The sequence below is a fragment of the Anarhichas minor genome, unplaced genomic scaffold, assembly GCF_050575085.1.
Source record: "Anarhichas minor isolate MPS153535 unplaced genomic scaffold, ASM5057508v1 ptg000062l, whole genome shotgun sequence".
NCBI classification, from domain to species: domain Eukaryota; kingdom Metazoa; phylum Chordata; class Actinopteri; order Perciformes; family Anarhichadidae; genus Anarhichas; species Anarhichas minor.
In genome coordinates this window covers 3,518,311-3,530,526 of record NW_027466508.1, presented here as the reverse complement: position 1 = coordinate 3,530,526, position 12,216 = coordinate 3,518,311, and the positions used below count along the sequence as shown (strand labels likewise).

The 12,216-nt window shown below is 39.4% G+C and overlaps 1 protein-coding gene across 2 annotated transcripts in view; it reads left to right on the top strand.

Annotated features, from left to right (window-relative positions):
- Window positions 1-11,458, top strand: part of unc13c (unc-13 homolog C (C. elegans)) — an 88,569-nt gene extending 77,111 nt beyond the window's left edge. For both annotated transcript variants that reach the window (XM_076077975.1, XM_076077976.1), the window contains 5 exons: window positions 1,968-2,048; window positions 5,038-5,185; window positions 7,939-8,031; window positions 8,382-8,541; window positions 9,822-11,458. In XM_076077975.1, the coding sequence (XP_075934090.1) occupies window positions 1,968-2,048; window positions 5,038-5,185; window positions 7,939-8,031; window positions 8,382-8,541; window positions 9,822-10,107 (768 nt within the window). In that variant the 3' untranslated portion in view covers window positions 10,108-11,458. The remainder of the gene's footprint in view (window positions 1-1,967; window positions 2,049-5,037; window positions 5,186-7,938; window positions 8,032-8,381; window positions 8,542-9,821) is intronic.
- Window positions 11,459-12,216: the final 758 nt, after the last annotated feature.

The window sequence follows — 12,216 nt, the reverse complement described above, 5'->3', positions numbered from 1 at the left end:
AACCAAAAGTGGGCTTTGCTAATCTTAGCTAAGCTTTGCCCACTCGTTGTCATCTCAGTAAAACATGACATCTCTAATTATGCTGAAAATTACGTATTATATTGTAAATAGTATATCAGAGGCATTGGATAATACAGACTCTTGTTGTAGCTTTCTAGATATGTAACTAAATGTCAGAGTGAATAACATCATGACAAGTTACCAAGAATGTAAAATGGATGTTTCTCTCATCCACAGTCTAAAATTGTTTGGATGGAAATAAAATGATCAGTTAGCATCTGCAATTTATTGTGCACTTAGATTCACTTTATCTACAAATTTGGATGGATGGATTATGTAATTTGGAAGCATTGTTATGTAAGCTGCTCTGTAGGTTTTTACATTGTACAGTGTAACTCAGTGCAACACTAGCATCTAAGTGCTGATGTGACCGGAGGATGTGTAATCCCTCGAGCTCTGTGTAGGGAGGCATTGGAACGGATCAGTGGTTACGCTGTGGTTTTACTAACAACAGCAGTATGAGAGTTCCACAGAGAGGTATTTTAGCTCTGAGCAATACAGGAGATGCAAACTGAATGTGTGTTTATGTGCATTTATATACGAGTACGTGTATACTTGTTTGTGTGTTTGTGCTAATGTTTGTGGGAGTCTGTCAGATGTTATTTGTGGAAACTTCTGGGTACAGTACGTCAGCACACAGATGGGTGTTTTTTGCTCCCAAAGCATTCAACATTGACATTTGTGATTATGACTGATTATCTTCAACTCAATTCACAGTTTTCTTTTTCATGTAGTATATTATGTTACTTGCTGTGTTCAATTACTTCCTTATGATATAAAATTGTATTTCATTATTAATGCATGTGTGTAACCTCATTTACTACATGCAAAATGACTACCCCTCAAATTACTATTCAAGCACTCTGAATTCTGACCAATGTAATGGCATAGATTGGCAACAGAGTTACTCAGGCTTATATGTTGTTTGTCTGACACAAATAATGCTGTGTGCAGGACTATTTTGACAATCTATCCTTTGAGCTGGTCATTTCTGGGCTGCACTTATCTTCCAAAGCATATGTCACGTGGGAGGATCTACTGTGTTTTATTTGTTTTCCCTCTTAATTTGGTAGAAAGTTAACCATTTATTTTAAAGAACATTCAATTGTGGATATATGAGTAAAAGTATAATAAGTCACTCGAACAATTCTATTTGAACACTAAATTCTACCCCCCCCCCCCCCCCCCCCCCCCCCCCCTTTTTTTTGTCATAGAATAAAAAGCATTATGGGGTTTTCATTAGAGAGAAATATGTTTTTCCTCCATGCAGCCTTTCATTATTTTGGAGCTTGCCTGAGCACAGATGTTGATTAAAGCGTTTTCTGTCTCACACCAGCTCTTTAAAATCAGTTTAAAACAGATTGGTGGCAGACAAATCTATATCATATCCTGAATACAAAAGACAAATGTGTATGTAAAATGTGTTTCATATCTAGCCTCTAATTTGAGGGACGGTATGTGCATTTTCACAGTGTACCACATTGTACAACCCTTTTCTAAATAGGTTGTTTAAATCTCAGCAAATAACAGCAAGACTTGTGAGCTTTTGTACACATGATTAGCCAGACGGATGACCTTTTTCATGAAACATTAATGCCAACACCTGGGAATTAAGGCAGTGCCAGAAGTTATTTGCTGCAGTCAATTCACAAATCAGGAAAACATAAATTATAATTGACAAAAAAACATTGTTCATATTTAAAATAGATTATTAGAACTGGTCTGAGACAGCAAGGCTCAAATGTATCAGACACTTGCAGTTTAATACTCAATCTTGAGTACCATGGCCCACGTAAGGTCATAACAATTAAACTGGAGAAACAGCTTAACATTTGAAGCACTTGAATGCGGTGCCGTCATTGTTTTGCCAACTGTAGAGTGTTTGACTTGAACTGATATCCCTCCAGGAGCATGTCATTCGAGAGGAAGCCAGAAGTCTGACTCCACGACAGTGTGCAGCCTTGGACCTCGTGCTTCCCACCATCAAGGTGAGTTTTATGTAGATTACATTGTTGGCTGTACAGCGAGAGACACCTGGGTGGCTAAACTTGACCTTTAGAAAAGACAACGACAGCCACCTAAGGCATAGCAGAGCAGAGATATGCAAATTAACTTAAATGAGAATTTTGTAAATCAAAAACAGTGAAATGTGTGGGGCTGTGGCTTATGTCATGATGTGCTTAGGACATAGTGATGTTTATGGCCGGATACTTACATGCTGAAAAAGGTGCATTAACAGTATATCTCAAATGGAAAAACAACCTCTTTGGTGTGTGTGTGTGTGTGTGTGTGTGTGTGTGTGTGTGTGTGTGTGTGTGTGTGTGTGTGTGTGTGTGTGTGTGTATGTATGTTTTGTGTTATCCTTCACTGTCACCTCACAAATTGCAAATGAGCTGGCATTAATTGTTTGAAATCTCCTCTTTTTGATAGTATTTCTATCTCCTTGCTGTTTCTTTTTGAGACACAATACAGCTGCACGTAGATGAGAGGTTACGTAATTAATAATATCCAGGAATATGGAAAGTTGCCAAAGCCTCTCAGCAAGAGAAAGTGTGAAATGCAGCGCTGTTAATTTACTGCCATACTCCGTGTTGTTGTAAAGGGATTTGAGACAATTTCAAGACCAAGCGTCAGTTCTACAGGGACAAGAAGAGAGTTATGGTGAGGTGCCACCAGGGGAAGACTGCATCATAAAGACAAAACTAATTGATTCTGCTGTCTCCAAGGAAACTACCTGCAGGTTCAGATCAATCATGTCGCAGGAATTCTGTTCATCAGTATTCCAATGAGAACAGTCAATTAACATAGATCAGTAATGCCTCCGGAGAGTTAGATAATCAGCCCAAGAAATGCTATTCAGAGGGTTATTTGCGTCATATTTGTCATATTGCACAACAGCTTTAAACCTGTTCTCTACAACAGACAAAATATACTGATTACTACAAATATGTAGTACTGACTTCTGTTATTTCACTAGTCAGCCCAAATGTTACCCCAGAGGCACATATGCCTTTTGTCTTTAAGAATATACCCTGTTTGCCCTGTTGTCAGATAGAGGTTTATAAATACAGTATATTGAAAATACACGGGAGTATCTGTTTGTGTAGAGTAACCTCACCTGGTTCACCACAAGATGCCAACCGCTGATAAGCCTCGAGGATTGAGAAGAACAAAAGAAAAAAGGAAATACTGAAGAAACAAAGAATGAGATTAAGGAAATAGGGAAAGATATAAGGAAGAGCAGAAGGATATATATATAGAAATATATAGGCTACTGTAGGAAGGATGGCTGTCTGGCAGGTAATTATGCCAGAGGCAGGGAGATATTTTTGAGCATGTGGGGCGATGCTGCCCTGTCACCTGTCAGAGGGAATGCAGCATTGCAGCCTAGCAGAAACACTATGGGCATCTTCCAACATATACTAACACACTCCTTGACCAATAAACAGTAATGCAATGACGAGTTGATTAGAATGGCTTTTCTTATTTGAATAAACATAATAATAAACACATAACCAGAGCCAGACCATGTGGCCATTCTATGTGGACCTATGTGACCAATTTCTGAAAATGAAAATGAATTACAATCTTCACAGAACCTTATTTTTGGCTTTTGTTTTCAATAACGCATTCCTAAAATGAAATTGTGATACATCAAACATATATCTCTTTGAAATGGCTGGTTTACCTATTGAAGTTACTATAAAGTGATTTGGAAATGGCAGTAAAAATAGTCACAAATATTTATTTACGCACAAATTCACAAAGAAGCAATTTTTATTTATTTTATTCAGAAGATTCTTGTTTTCTTTCACTAGAAATGTAAGCATTAAGTTAATTGTGCTTGGACTGATTTTATTTATCGTACAAATATTGTTTGTTATAGTTTGTTTTCCATACAAGTGCCATGCAAGTTCAGTATTTCTTTGAAAATTGACAATAATTATTGTTGAAATATATACAAATGCATGTTGTTAATTTAATTTGACAGACATAGAGGTCGGCTATAGGATGCAATTTAGCATAAATCTTTGTCTATGAGATATATTTATTGTTTGCTGTAGGCTAGATGCAGTTTCCCATTTACTGTGATTTTATCTTATTTATCTGCATGAACTCCACCCATGACAAACCACCTGCATGCCAGATTATGCATCGTTCACAAGAGGCACACGTCAGTCAAATTTTGTGACATATGAGTCATTAATGAGGCAGAAAACAGTGCCTCCTTCTTCTTCTAACCCGGACCTGACACAAGTAAAAAACAAAAATACCAACCAGTCCCTATTGGGGGCATCATTATATGTGTGATGAGATGGTGTGGCTCAAATGCCAGCTGAACAATTTGTGCACCCTACATCTACTGTATTGTTTGATTCAGTGCCTCTACGGGTATGGGACTATTGTGTTTCAACTTTCTGACTTGGATCACAACAATAAATCCTAAACTAACGCTGCAAAAACCTCAAAAAATGTTGTTCCTATAATGATCGTGTGTTACAAGGGAGTGATAGCTTAACACATAACAAGCACAAAAGAACAAAGGGCTTAGAAATGTGTCTCCAAGTACTTCATCTTTACTTTTCAGCTACACCTCCTGTCTGTGGCCACCCTCCCACTGTCCACATGTGGGAGTGACAGTATTTGAAAAGAGAGCAAAGCCTGTTCTGTCCTCAGCTATCAGGCTTATGAGCACAATTGTGCATTAACCATCTAAGCATGGGTTTCAGATGTAAATGCATGGCAATTAGCTACAAAAGTGGCTATTACTGCTGTCTCTCGTCTGGTCTCTTTATGTGTTTTCGTCTCCTATTTAAATGCATCCCGTCCACATAATTCTAGGCCACTCTCAGCCAATTGTAACCTGCTGCCGTACTCAAAAGAGGTTGCCATCATGTTCAAAGTTACTCCAAAGTTTCTGTTCACCTTGGAAAATTCTAAATCTGAGCTGCTTTTTTCTGCTTGTTTGTTTTTCAGCAATACTTCCATGCCGGAGGAAATGGACTGAAGAAAACCTTCCTTGAAAAAAGCCACGATATGAAGTCCCTCAAATATGCTCTCAGCCTTTACACTCAACCTACAGATGCCTTGATCAAGAAATATATATGCACCCAAACCTCTCAAGGTAATGAGCTAGCCAAGGTCGCGCTCAATTAGGTTTCAGTTCAGGGAGTGGAACTACCTCAGGAGTCAAGTAATGAAAAACTTTGAGGTTAAAAGCTGTGTTCTGTAGAGAGCGTCGCATCAGGTCGGTTCAGGTGAGAACTGCAAGCAAGACCAAGTGATGCTAAAAGATGCTTGGATAGTGAAAGTGGCTGGAAAGGTGCGGATAAAAGCACATGTTGTCGATACTGTTGCACCACAGCACTTAAGCACTTTCTTCAGATACTAGTTAGTAAACATAATTAAACTTGATAAACTCTGGTAGTTAAATTCAGAATGCATTTTGCTGCTGTTGTTGCAGCCTTTTTACTTCTATAACAGGAAACATTTAAGTGCATTAAATGAGAAGGAAAGCCTGATTATCACCAAATCACCAGCTGCTTCTATTGGTATTTAGAATTGATTGAAAATAATGTGGCTCCAGTCCCTGGCTCATTTTAACCTCTGCATAGTTCTGTTTGCGGAGGTCTTAGCTTCCTTTACAAAGCAGTTAATGTGTTCTGAGGATCTCTCTGTGTCACCTTATTCTTGTTAGGCTTATATGTGCAGTGGACATTGCAGTGATTGCATTCATCCCCCCACTGTTTAAGTCCTTTATCTCTCTCACTGTTAATAAATAAATAAAAAATAAGCACGTTTTTCAGTGGCCACATCACCCTGAGGGGCTTGAATGCTCCCATGCTCTAGTTCTCTCGCTCTCTTATGAGAAACACGTAAAAACACTGCCGTGACAAATTTATAAGATACATGTATAGTGTAAATGTATAAATTCCCTTTTGTTCTCTTTCTCTCCGTCATCACCGACCCACTTGTCTCATTCATCTGTCTTCATATGGAAGTTTCTTCCCGTCGCTCTCTATAACAAGGCTGAAATACCTTCAGGTGTACGAAGAGATTCGAGAGGGAATTCAGCCCAGTTGGGCGTTGAAGCTTTAAGCTCCTGGCTGCCTCAGTGTTTAGCCTTGCAGAACGCTGCATAGGCAGGCAGCAGGGAACAGAATGGCAACGGGAGAAAGCTAGTCAGCCAGCAGGCCCCAAACCAGTGTTCTCGTTCTCGCTGACTGGCAGATGGGCATATAGACGCACAGTGTTTCGCTGTATGCTATTTTGAGATTTGCTTGATGCGTTTCAGTTCCTCCTCTCTCTGAGTTGACACCGTGTTGTCGCTCTTTGTCTGAGCTGGTACAACGTGATGCCTGTAAGTGGAGTCAGTGAAGTGGTAGATGAAGCGCATTAGGTCAGTAAACAGTGTGGAGATGTGCTGATGTGTGATGAAGCACAGTGGACACTGTTTCATTAATCACCAACCCCAGTGCTCTGGCACGCTTAGACCATCGCATGCACTAGTCTATTCCTGCAAAGTGTGTGTTTGGACGCATGCAAGTGTATTTCTGTTTGTTCTATAGCTACAATACAAAATAGTACTAACAAAGATAAACACATCTTTCTTCATCCAGTAATGTCATGTCATTATATCACAGCTTGCTGCTTATAAAAGAACAATCTGTTGATCTTGGTTCTTCAAAACAGCAAAGGGGAAAATTTAAATGGATTAATGCACCACAGTGCAAAAATGAATGCCTTCAACTGACCTCTCTTATCTGCTACCTCTTCTTGTTAGCATTTTCCTCACTTGATCTGCTGGCCCTCCTTACTGTCACCATTGTGTCTATGTTTGCATTTATCTCCCTTATGCACCATTCATCTTATTCACACGCTGCTCTCCCATGTCCCTCCAACTGCCCATTTCAGTGTCTCGTCTCTAACCCCAGTCAGAAAACATGCAGAATCTAATTATGAATGACATTATTTCTGCCCGTAGCTGTAGTAAATGTGCTGCTCATTGCCCGGGTCATTTCCTAAATTTCCTAAATGTAATTTCCTAAATGTCCTGGGCTTAATTTTCATTACAATAAATCAAGAGGCTTGTTTGCCATTACCAGCTATAATGTGCACTGCATGTTTGGCGCATATTGATTAGCTATTGGATCAACATGTCCTTTCATCAACCACACAGGCACTTGTCTTCCAGGGTTAAACACCTATTTGCCCCGTACTGGATGAAACACACATCCTTGCATCAGGAAAAGTGAGACACATGGTCAGCAATGAGTCCTAATTGTTTACTGGCAGCAGTTTGTCCCCATGTGTTTGAACCTGTAATGATGTACCTGTGCAGGGTGTGGTGCCCAAATCTCTTTCTTTGCCTTCACTCTTGTCCCCTCTCTACCTCATATGTTGTTTTGCTTTCATTTCACTTGACTTTACTGCATACAGTCAAATGCAGGGTTTTGTTTGTATTTCTGTTACGTTGAACAGGATTTCATTTTGCAGAACATTATTTTTCCTGTGCATCCCTCCACACCATCTGCCTCCTCCATGGCCTTCAAACCATTATTATTATTTCGGGGTTTTTTTTTCTTCTTGTTGTGGCTCCTGTTCAGCCTCAAGCTAAAGGAAACCCTGGCGTTGCTTGCTACTTAGCTACCATATGGTGAATTCAAGTTTACTCCCCGACTGTTTTATTGTATTTATTCATTTATTTTAGCTTCGACACAGAGAGAGGTGTTTTTACACCATTTTCAGATCAATTTCTGGATACCTCATCCACTAAGTTGCACCCACAGTTTTGGATCGGACTTTTCATCTCTCTCTCTCTCTCTCTCTTTTTTTTTTTTCTTCAATTCTCCTCTTGTTGTTTTGGTGTGTGTCCAGGTGAGTCATCCAACGGATCGGTGGGGGAGGTGTCAATGCAAGTGAATCTCATCTCTCACCCTGGCACCGGAGAGCACAAAGTCAGCGTTAAGGGTGAGATGTTCCTATGCAATATCAGCGTCTCACTCTCCTTTATAATGGATTTATCCCTGCACATTGTTTGTGTTTAAAATAGTCTACAAATAAACTCTTGCAATTTGACTCATAAATGACACCCAAAGATGTTTACTGTTAATGTTCCAGACAAGTTCTGCTATGAAATTGTATTGTATTTGCTCTGACAATATCTATGTATAATATTATATTTTCTACATTTAACCAATTCTCTGTGGGGAAAAATAATAAATACACATAAAAAAATAGAGAATAAGGCCAGGAATATATATATTGAGCCATCATTAGCGTTTGACTTTGCTCATCATTGTTTTCTCTGTATTTATCAGTGTTCGAAGTGAACAACCTCATCTGGCAAACCAACGCCATGTTCCGGCCGTTTGTAGAGGTAAACGCCGTGGGACCACACCTGACTGACAAGAAGCGCAAATTCAGCACCAAGACCAAGAATAACAATTGGTCACCAAAGTACAATGAAACATTCCAATAGTGAGTAATCATGCATCCTTCATGGCAGTTACAGAGGTGAAGAGGGAGCAAAACTAGGGATGTTTTCAAAAGCCTACATTATTATTATTAATATTATTATCATCCAGTATTTTGCTGCCTACATACAACCTAAAAATTGTCAATATTCTGTACCTGTGCTATATGCTGCAGTATCTTCAAACTAGTATTCAGTATGCTATCTGCATACTTAAAAGATCCTCCAGCAACATATATACCACATAATACCTGACTGCCAAAGTCTTGACAGTTTTTCGAATGCAATTGCCTTACCAGCACATCTGATCATTGCATGAAGCTGTTGAATGTAGTCATTCTGAGCCAAGCCAACTAAAGTCACTGAGCTAAAGTGACCATCAACACCAGAGTGCAACATCAGTGCAGACTCAGTGCTGTCTGCATATAGATTTACTCTTAACTTTATCACTGTCATTTTAAGAAGCTGTTCAAGTTGCTGCGGATGATTTAAATAAACAGCCTAAAATTAGGGTCTATCTTGCGATTGGTGAAGTAGGGGGAACAATGGCCTCTTTGCCACTTCCTACACCTCTACTTCTGGCTCCCTTGCTCTGACCACACGGGTCTTAGAACTCAGCCTTAATTTTGATCTAAACTACTCACCCGTACTTTCATGACTGCATCTCGCACAGTTGCGACGCCATCTCTGTGACAAAATATGTCAAAGTACTCAAAACCGCTTCTGTGGCAGTACACTGGGTGTACAGCAGGTGTCTTCAGGACCCCACAATGCTAACCCACGATGACACACACACAGATTGGTGAAAGGTGAAAACAATACCAGCATCGCTGTTGTGGCTGGCCACAAAACGTTGGCTCAGTATAATGGCTCATTTCAATAGAAACATTAATTTCACTTGCAAAACACGACTGAATTGTTTAATAAGCTGTGGGAATATCACCCAGCCACAGTCTCTTCCTGACACTATATTCACTGGGAACAAAGCCGAATGTCACTGTCCAAAAAGCAATTTGTGTGCACTTGTGTACAAGTCATCATAATGACACTTTGGGCTTTTAATTACGTTTCAAAAATAATTTTTCAAAGTCAAGTTAGTGTACTTTTAGGTGACTTACAGCTAACTTGACAGTGTCTAAACTGTCACAACGAGGTAAACCCTACATTTATATTATTCACGCAGTTTCCTTTTTAACACTGAAGTAGCCTACTGCAGTATAGTACAACACTACTGATTTTGCTCTTGAGTATGACCTTTCCGATCTCTGCGTGTCATTTCTCCCAGTGTTCTAAGTAATGAACATGGTCCGGAAGCCTACGAGCTGCACGTCTCAGTAAAGGACTACTGCTTTGCCCGTGAGGACCGCATCATCGGCATGACGGTCATCCAGCTAAGAGAGCTAGCAGACAAGGGCAGCTGCTCCGCCTGCTACCCCCTGGTGAAAAGCGTCGCCATGGACGAAACTGGCCTCACCATCATGAGGATACTCTCTCAAAGGACCAATGACGAGGTGGCCAAAGAGTTTGTGCGTCTCAAGACAGACACACGCTCGGCGGAGGAAGTATCATAATGTGCAAAAAAAAAAAAAATGCAGTATTAAAAAAGTTGTGTTGTCTTAAGTGGGAGATAAAAAGAAAAGGCAGAAGGAGAAGGAGCAGTAGCAACAGATGCTCTTTCTGGATAGGTGCTGGAGAATGAGATTGTCCAAAGAGAAGCGCAGGAGGCCCAAATGTGTCGAGGCAGCAAGACAGTGAGAGAGAGAGAGAGAGAGAGTTGTGTTTGTTTGTTTGTTTTTGTGCATGTGCGTAAAACATCTGTTGGAATGTTCATTTTAAAACTACAGTATGTACAAGTGTTTACTTACCGTATGCTTACTATTAAGTACTATATTCTACGAGTTATGTTAACGAGACATGAAATACCTTTTGTACAACATTTAGTCTTTTTGAACAGAGATTTGTTCCAATAAAGTGCCAAACCAGTGAAAAAAAGAACAAAACCAACGTATATGAAATATGGTGAACTTCGTATGTTTGAAATTTGCTCGATTATTTTGTCCGGTGTAAGTCTTTTTCTGACAGTGTGGCGTTTTGATTGTTGCAAAGTCTTTCATTTTGCATCCTTGTTTTTTGGCTTCACGTTCTTCCACAAAGCACTGTTGTGCATGTCCTCTTCTCAGTCATGTCTCTCCCATGATTCTACAGTGACCACCGAGCAGGGTCCTGTCCCCTTGCCTTCAAACTGTTTGTATTTTAAGTCGACCTGAAAATAGACCATGTTTTTTTAAATGGCGATGACTGCTATGTAAACCTTCATAGGTGTTTGTAATTTTATAACCATGACAACAATGACGACAGCCTCCAGTGCTAACAGTCTTAGCAGAAAAGATGGAAACGTTTTCTTTTCTTTGGCTTTTAGTTCTTTGTTTTTGGCCATCAGCTTCCAGCCTTTCTGAATGACCACTGTGAACATGAGCTTTGGAAGGCAAGCTTACATGATATTGCTGACAGTTTGATATTATTGTTTGATATTTTTCCGATAACTTTGTTCTTGATAAACTGCCAAAGTTATATAAAATATTTGTACAAAAGCAATCCATTACATGTATGAAGATAAATATGTACATGTGATCTATTACTTTTTCAATGCTTAATATTTGATTATTGATAGGGCGGTACTAAGATTTTATTTTTTTTATTTCCTGTGAAGCTGTTAACCAATATGAAAGTTGCACATGTTACTTTACACATTAGTTATATCAGCTTCTGTCATTGAAATTATTTTTCTTCATAAAGGAAAGAGTCTAACATTTGGTAAATATGCAACATTCCTATGTATTGCACTGATGGCGAATTGTATGTCATGTAAATATATTTAGTGAGATATTGTACAAAAGTCTACTTTTCTTCAATGTGCATAAAGTATGTGCAAATATGTTAAAACATCTGGGTCATTTTGGAAAAATTGTCCAGTAAGCATCCCTTTAACAAATAGCTTACAGTAGACATAATGAAAAATGTGGTCAGTTGCTTCTAGATTGGCTATCTCATAGCAAATCAGAAACCTATTGATATTGATATTGACAGCCAACAATTCAGTCAGAGATTTGGGTGTGTTATGCTAGTAGCGGCTAACGTCGCCTGAAACTGATTAGGAGCAGGCTGCACAGGTTTGATAAACTCACTTCTTTTTAACTACGCAACCCAGATTATTTTCCTTTTCAATCTTGGAGTCCTCCGCCCCAGCCAACGCTGCCTCATATGACGTCACTTGAGGCAATGCATCACCCTTGCACAGCTCCCACTGGAGCCACAATAAGTTTCGAATAAGTTTCAAGTTTCCTACCCACCTACAGCATAAAATCTTCCTAGTTGTGTCTTCTCAAGGTTTACTTAGTCAAAGTTACTCTTGAGTGTGCCTCTGTCATAGTGAACATTTGATTTCTCCATTCACATGCCTTGTGTATTTGAGTGTGTGTGAATGAAACACTTGCTTTGAGATCAGTTATGCTCTATTTACTGTTAATCATTCAACACCCACAGAAAGAAAAATGCAGCTCTGTGGCAGGAAATAATCACTGAAAACATGTCACCTGCCAAAACTTCAATGCCACGATTACATGTTTTTATTTGGGCCATGTGTTACTTCAGAGGGCAGGTAATATCTGGGTAAACGTGAG